An 8,420-nucleotide genomic window follows, 5' to 3' on the forward strand; every position below is an offset into this window, starting at 1 on the left:
GGGGGGGGGGGGGGATGTAGGACAGCAGCGCGTTGCGTTTGGCTGTCACGTCTACGAATAGCTCCCCTTCCCGGAGCTTCAGTCACTGATCAACAAAAATAAATGTTTCCTCTACACTGCCCACCAGCTTCTGCATGCCTGCAGTCTGTATAATCCAGATATTTATAAAAATGTACGCCCTTGATAAGGTCTATGCATCATTTATATCTCTGTGACTCATCCCGGTAATCCCGCCTGTGCCGTGTGTCTGCAGATATACGCTGTCCTTTCTGCTCCAAGCCTTTCCCGGGGGGTCGGATCGAGGATCACCTGTTGAGCTGCCTGACATCTCCCACCCTACCTTACAACAGTAAGTATTATGTTACAGCCTGCCCCCATCAGCTGTGCGGTGTTTGTTTGTTGGAGCCCAGTGATGCTCACCATTGCTCCGTTTGTATTTACAGCGGATGTTCTCAGTAAAGACAGCGGAGAGTGCTCCATTTGTTTGGAAGATCTCGTCCAGGGGCAGACCATTGCTAGGCTGGCTTGCCTCTGTGTGTACCATAAGAGGTAATAAAGTTCAGCCGATATACTCATTCACAAAGCAAAGTGCCAGCAATGATAACAGTTGCATGATTAGTCATAAAGCAATTATTTAAGGAAGAAAGATATTACCCTTTGTCTGCCAAAAGAAAGTGTCACATGGACACAAATCCATTACACGTTTCTAAGGCTCAATGTTCCTGGGTCATTTTGATTTAAATATTTAAGATATGTCACATTTCTTTACATGTTCTTTCAATAATCGTCATTGTATTTCAAATACAACCTAATGTCAAATCTATTTATTAGATTCTGAATCCCTTTAGGACATGTGTATCAAAGTCAAGGCCCACTCCAGATCATTTTATTTTATTGTTATTGATGACCTGATATCTTACACTCATTTCTAACTGTAATATTTTTGACATAATGTATTTTTATGGAGAGTAAAATATTTAAAGTTATTTAGGGTTTAAGTTGATTTATTCTGGAAAAATATTCCTGCCTGTTTATTATTCATAATAATGTTAAAAAGTTGCAGTTTTAAAGTTTTAAAAATTGGCATTGTGCTTTTTTGACTATTTTGGCATTTACGAAGATTTGGAGTTTGAGTTTAGCTAATATTGCAGCTACATGCAAGCTGTTTTGGCTAACCGAGGTTGGGTTTTTTTTGTTGTTGTTGTTTTTTTATGCTATTTTGGGATTTAGCTAATATTTTAGCTAGCTATCAGCTTCAGCATTTTCTGCTATAAATTTAGTTCATAATTATGTTAAAGTATTTTTTTTAATTTTAAAATACATTTTTGTGTTTTCAATAAATGTTTATCTTGTTCGGCCTGTGACCTAAGGTGTGTTTTGGATTTTGGCCCCTTGTGCGAGTGAGTTTGACACCCCTGCTTTAGGACCAGTTGAGTGCTTTCTAGATGTGGTGTATTATTAGGACATTGCATTCCTAACCGCACGTGTATTTAAATTGTGTTGCAACGTCTCCGCAGTTGTTAGTTCCTGGTTTCACATTACTTTGGTGCAGTGGGGGATTAACAAAGAGAACCTGAGCTGTCAGACAGACGCGTCTGCCAGCACGTCAAATGTGCGTCATGTGTGTCTGCTCCAGCAGATGTTATTCACTCAATTACCAAAATCTACCGGGGATGATTGAAATTTAGAATGGAGTACAAATTCAATTTGTCTATGATTAAACACACGACTGTCACGTTGCTCTCACTTTTGTGGGTGGGTGCGGATTTTGGTAATACCTCAGAAACCGAGCTAAAGAAGAAAGTGACATCTGGAAATAATCCCACACTAAAACCTTTAGCTTCATAAAAAAGCTTTTGTCATAAAGTCATAACATTACTTGAAATGAGCGTCATTGTGACCTCTAAGGTCTACTTTTGGAGGGAGGTGTTCACAAAAAGCTTGAAGTAGTTTGTCAGCAAGAAAACATCTTCCTTTTAGTTCATAAATCTGAATGATTATCAGTACTCCAGTACATTACCTGTGTTCCTGTGACAAAGAAGCCACGTGCTGAAGGCTGTTACAGGACAAAGTGTTTTTTTTGTTACATTTTTGCTGTACAGAGACAGCCTTGCTTAGGTAATTGAATCTTGGAACGTCGTGTTGGTGTTTCCACCTCTAAACCTGCTTTTCTCCTTGCAGCTGCATCGATTCCTGGTCCAAGGTGAAGCCTTGCTGCCCCGAACACCCTTTTGATTGATTGTTGGGTTAAATGTATTCAGCACAGTGGCCAACTCGACTCAGGTATGCACAAGTGAAATTTGGTGAATTCACAGATAATGTATCAAAACGGAGTCCTAAACAGTTGTCGTCTGAATTTAAAATAAAAGGTGGAGAATTTTAATTTTTTAAACCTGTTAAATGGATTTTAAAAACAAATAATTTTTGGTTTAAACTGTACAAGATCTGTTTAACCTTAAATTCTAAATCCATTAGCTTTATTTAATAGACACATTCTGTATTTAAAGACTAATGGATTCCTCCTGGTTATACAGTTTTAAAATATCTAATGGTTACAATAAAAAAAAACCACATTACCCAGAAGATCAGATTACCCACAGTGCACTGCTACTCTATCATTCCAACAGTCAGTTATGGTCAATTTCTTTCACACATAAAGAATAACCAGTATATGGCATCTGTTATCACAATATGGTCCTTTGGCCCATTTCAGGTAGACTAAACCATTAATTCAAACTTCTTTTTATCATAATTTTAGTGAATGGTTTTGGAACAATAAAATGAGACACTAATGCATTTGAAGATTTAGAAAAAAAACACATATTTGTACCTTTTGTTCAGTTCCATACATAGTCTTTTAGATCTTCTGAATGATCAGAGTTGGAATGTTTATTGGTCATGAAAATTACATTCCTCCAGAATTACAATCATTTTGTGAAAACTCTGATTTGACATGTTTTTTGGAAGGGAAAAAAAAAGTCGGTACCTTTTTTAGGTTTTATGTTGTTGGACTGTAAAATCTTTACAAAAATACACAAATTACTGCATGCTTTTATTATTGTGTTTTTATTGATACTTTATGAGTTGTAGTTTGTTTAAATGCAGACTAGTAAAATAGGTTTACTGTTCATTCCAATTTAATTATGCATATGAGATTTTTCTAAATAAAGCAAGCTATGAACAATTGAAGTTAGAAGACAATTATCTTATTTTATCGGCTCCTGTTCCACATTAAAGGATAATGTCTGACGAAGTGTGCATTAAGAGAAGTTGACGCACAAAGCAGAGGCCTCTGTATCGTGTGTTAATTTTTCATAATGCACACTTCATCGGGCATTGTCCCTTGCATATTTGGGGAGTTCCACAACATCATAAATGTATGTGTCTGTTTCAGAATTGGTGAAATTCTGAAATCATATTTTCTCCCCCTCTAATCATCCCCTGAAACAGACACAGTTGGAATTGTAAAGTGTTTGGCAGAATTTTCAATGTGGCTTTTGACAACATTTCAGCTAAATTTGGGACTTGAAGCTGGCAGGATTCCTCAAACAAAACTAGATGTTTAGCATTGCCTGCAGTAATGCTAGTGTCAATGATATAAGCTGAATGTGGCCGCTAAAGATGCTAGTGCTGATAGTTGAAGATGCATAAATTGATAGCTGAAAATGCTGAAGGTAATAGTAAGCTAAAATATTAGCTAAATGCCAAATTAGGCTTAAAAACTGGTAAAATGTCTAATTTAGCCAAAACAGCTAGTATGAAGCTAAAATATTAGCTAAACGCCAAATTAGCCTAAAAAACCTTAGTAAATGGCAAAATAGTCCGAAAAGCTATCAGAATGCCAATATAACAGCTAAATGCCAAAGTAGTTAAAAAAAAAACAGTAGATGCTGAAATAGCAGTTATGATATTAGCAACTAAAATATTAGATGAATTCAAATTAGTTTAAAATAACTTATATTTGCAGCACTCAGTGGGAAAAAAAAAAAAACTTTAACAGACTTAAAAAAAAACCTGTCGACTGCTTTTGTCTGAGAAGTGTTTGGCAGAATTTTCAGTGTGGCTTTTAACAGTGTTTTTAGATCAGCTAAATTTGGGATTTCTTAAACAAAATGAGCTCAAGTCTGCATCAAAGGGAACTCCTTTGACAGGACCATTCTGTGCGTTTGTCTAAAAAAGCAAAGCAGCTGTTTGTGCTTAAACATGTTGTTCTTGTCTGTTCCTGCAGGAGACTGCACTGAATCCCAGTAAACCCCTAAAGTGTTGCATTGAACAAACTCCAGTCCACTTCCATACGGAGACGGCGCTCTGAAGAGGGGAACCTGCAGTTCCATCTGGAAATCTCAATTCCGTGGACTCTTCCGTTTTCTCGGATGGATCATTTGAACTTAAATGCCAAACGGTCAAAGCAGCTGCTGTCTAATGTGTGGCCAAGACTCCTGTTGGACCAGAAGCGGCGTCCTTCTCCTCTGTGGACTCGACTCCACGCAGCATTTAAATAAATCCTGAGCTCACCTGAACATGAGGTGAATCCTTCTCATTACTCTGCCCGGCTCCTCTCACTCTGAGTGAACCGCTCCTTTAATCAAGTATTTAGCAGAAAGGGTTAAATGGTGTTACATGTCATTCTTGGATGAACGTTTCCTCTCCTGAATGAAGCAGCCGCCTCCTGAGGGTGCAGAGAGCTACTTTTACAGCCTGTTTTGGGTGAACTGGGGCTGCCGTTGCTCTTTTCTGTTACTTGTTAACATTTCAGGGGATGTTTGGGGTTTACTTTTGAATTTTTTACTCCAGTAGGGGATCAGTCGGATCTGAGGTCAACATGCTGCTACGAGGGGAGGGGTTAGGGAGGTGTTTTAAAGGGTCATAGTAGCACCATGTTCGCACCAGCTGAAGCACTTTTGTCTGTCTCCTGCAAACGTGTCTAACATGGCGTGTTTTTGTACGTTCAAACCGTGACTGGGGACCGACGATGTCCTACAATGAAAGTGTTTGTATGCAGTTACTGTAAAGTTGTCTTTTTTTTTTAACTCTGACAGCCGTGCTGGCGTGCATCCGCTTACGTTTGGTACGCTGGATGCAGCTGGCTTTGGTCCCCACGCTCTCAGTGGCTTTGGGGGTGAAGGTTTTGCCATCTGGTTGATGCCAGACCGAGCGGAGGGACAAAAGGTTGTGCAGGCAGACGGAGGGGGCTGTTTTTTGGGGCATGTTTACACCATGCAACATCTGCCTGGCTCCAAAGCACTGGAGGCTAAGGACGGTTAGCGATTACGTAAGCAAGGCCATTCCTGTCGTTTTTTTTCTTTGATTTTTATATTATTATTGCTACGTTTGCTAAATGGCTTTTTTTTATCCTTTGTGTGGGTAAGGGCAGGTTGGGTTTTAGGTGAACGGCTCCGTTTCTGAACAAACATTCATGCACTGGTTCGCTTTCACCACCAGCTTTAAAGTTGAGTCTGTTACATGTGTTGAAGTGTTGAGGAGTGAGGTGAGTTAGTTAGTTCACAAAAGCATCTCTGTTTAGGTTTTTCTGATCCCCGATATTCAGCAGTCTGAGGTGCTACTATTCTACCCACCACTAGTGGGCAGCCCTGTGCATGTTTCTCATAGTATTCATATATATATATAAATATATATATCTCGATGATAAAAAAGTGTAAAAAAAAAAAAAAGCCAAAAGTATCTGTGTTTTGGGAAAACGGATGGAGAACTTGCAGAAGCCGAGCATTGATCATTTGGTGTTGTGATCTGTTGTATACTTTGGTTTGGAACGGGGGGTGTTGTTTGTATATGCTGTGGGGGACAACAGAGGATTTTAAACCCCAGATTGCTCTGATTTAGTTTTTTAATCCCTCAAAGATGTGTGGTGCAATACCTCGATTTTTACCAATGCTAGCTAAATGCTAAAAGCTAAAAGTTTGCTATTTTGTATAAATGTCCCTCGATTATTGGTTGTAAATCTGGTGAGACCAAACTATTGGAAGAGAAGGTTGGGAAGTCTCCACAAGGTATCTGCACCTCCACAACACGGACAATCTGCCTTTACTCTGGTATAAAGACAAATTGAGTTTTATTTATTAAATTGTAAATATGTAATGAAAGTCAAAGTGCGTGGTCCTTGTTTGTTCAATATACTGTTTCTAAACTCCAATCTTTTGTATGTCTCAGAAATTGTTTTTATATGTATTTTTTACAATAAATATGTGTGAGAAAAAAGGAAACGTGTGTCCTGATCTGTGGTGTTTTTGGGGTTTTTATGCAATTAACAGTTAACACCTGAAAATTGTTAACATGACCAATTCAGTAGATTGTGAAGGACAAAAGCGCTTTTGTCCTTTTTGTCCTTCAGAATGTAAAACGGTAGAAAAGGTGAAGCGATTCATAGAATTCATTACAAAAACTAGTTATTTTCTATATCTGACAACTTGGATTAGTGCTCACACAAACGATTATTTTAATAGTCGATTAATCACCGATTATTTTTCTCATTAGTCGATTAATCGGGTCATCTCAGTTTTAAACTAACTAAAGATTAGATAAAAAGTATTACCTGCAATCATGCTAGTCTGAATCCAGTAAGCTGAATTTGGCCGCTGAAGATGCTAGTGATGATAGCTGAAGATGCTGAAATTGATAGCTGAAATCACTGAAGCTGATAGCTGAAAAGGCTGAAGCTTATAGCCAGCTAAAATATTAGTTAAATGTGAAATTGGCCTATAAACTGAAAAAAAGCCTAAGTTTGCCAAAACAACTACCATGCAGCTGAAATATTAGCTAAACTCCAAAATAAACTAAAAAGTAAAGATCAAATTATCCAAAATGGCTAACATGTAGCTAAAATAAACCTTAATAAATGCCAAAATAGTCCAAAAAGCTAGCAGAATGTCATTATAACGTTCTACTTTACTACACTCTGACTCCATATAATATAAAGTAACAACTAATCGACTACTAAATTAGTCATCGACTATTTTAAGTCGATTAGTCAAATAATTGTGGTAGCCCTAATTTGGATGTAAACATATTTGTGCGGTACAGGTTTTGTCGAATTCTTTGTGTATTTCTTTAGTTTTGATATTTATATAAAATGTATCCGGTAGTAACTATGCTTTCTTCCAATTGATATAATTTAAAAGACTGTTTCAATAGATTTAGGTGCTTCTGTTCTGTTTCTATCTTCTCAGGGCTGAATGTGATGTAACTTCCTCTCTGCTGCCTGCTGAGAGGAACTTCATTTGCATTTGGAGACACTTAAAGCAGTCAGGGAGTTTAGCATATTTATTTTGATCTTGCACACATGCATGTTTGCAGGAAAAGCTTTTTGCTGCTTGTTTTCAGTTGTTCTTGTAACGTGGAACCACAGCTCCCACAGCTCAGTAGTTTCAGATCAGCTGCTGGTGTCAACATCTCACGATGCCCCTCAACCATTTCCTCAGTTCTACACCAACGCTCTGTTTGGTTTCAACCTTTAAACAAGCATGAACATGAAGTGAAAAAACAACAGCATCTTATCTGTCTGTGGTTTGTTTTGTGCGTTACATAAAGACTTCCTTTTTTTCTTCTCAGTTTGACACAAACCAAACTTTACGTTTCTGCTCGTTTTACCAGCCAAACGTGTTTCTATCACAGAGAGAGTCACGTTTTTCAGTCAGACCTGGAAGATGGAAGACTGGATCTTCTGAGTTGGAAATGGAAAAACGGTTGGGCCGTGGTTTGATCAGAACTAAGATATTTGTCCTGAGTTAAAGTGTGAATCTTTAGTGTTTTTTGGACTTGATGGAGTAAAGGTCTGATGGTCTGCAGGCCTCCTTTCACGGGGCATGCTGAGACTCGGGGCAGCTTTGGGTCCTTTTTCCTAAAGTTTGTGAGTCAGACTCCTTCAGGATGGAGAAATCCTGTCCTGACAGATCGGACTACGGCTACAAGTGTCTAACAGAAGAACATTTCTTCCAAAGAGGAATGAGTTCAGTAAAACTCAGCTGTCCAGCTTCCTGACTGCTTTTTTGACATCTCCTGGTGAGGTTGATGAGCTGTAAACACATGCAGAGGCGTGTTTATCAGGAACCTCTTGAGGATCATCATCATCTGGGGTTTCCCTAGTGATCTTATTGGAGATTTATTTGAAAGTTTCTCAATTTTGTGACTTTTCTCACAAGAAAAAGAAAAACAATTTTGGTTTCTAGAACTGAAACAATAACAGAAGCATAGAAAAAAGATTGTCTGATTTGATGTCAGATAGTAAGAAAAAAATGGATAAATTATTATGGCCCGCAGCATCAGGTACTGATGGCAAGGACCATTTTATTTCATATTTCTTTCCTCATAAATATAAATCTGGATCTTATTTCTGCCACCATGTCCGAGCTCATGAATGCTTTTTTTAATCTTAATCTTAATTTATCTGAATTGATACAGTCAGA

The 8,420-nt window shown here is 38.1% G+C and overlaps 1 protein-coding gene across 1 annotated transcript in view; it reads left to right on the forward strand.

Moving 5' to 3' along the window:
• The window catches only part of zgc:66427 (uncharacterized protein LOC406256 homolog), a 6,145-nt gene extending 1,625 nt beyond the window's left edge, over positions 1-4,520 (forward strand). The window contains exons 2-5 of the mRNA XM_024282057.2: positions 254-349; positions 444-549; positions 2,182-2,283; positions 4,229-4,520. Coding sequence (XP_024137825.1) covers positions 254-349; positions 444-549; positions 2,182-2,239 — 260 coding nt within the window. The 3' untranslated portion in view covers positions 2,240-2,283; positions 4,229-4,520. The remainder of the gene's footprint in view (positions 1-253; positions 350-443; positions 550-2,181; positions 2,284-4,228) is intronic.
• The last annotated feature ends 3,900 nt before the right edge of the window (positions 4,521-8,420 follow it).

The sequence above is a fragment of the Oryzias melastigma genome, linkage group LG17 (assembly GCF_002922805.2).
Source record: "Oryzias melastigma strain HK-1 linkage group LG17, ASM292280v2, whole genome shotgun sequence".
NCBI classification, from domain to species: Eukaryota; Metazoa; Chordata; class Actinopteri; order Beloniformes; family Adrianichthyidae; genus Oryzias; species Oryzias melastigma.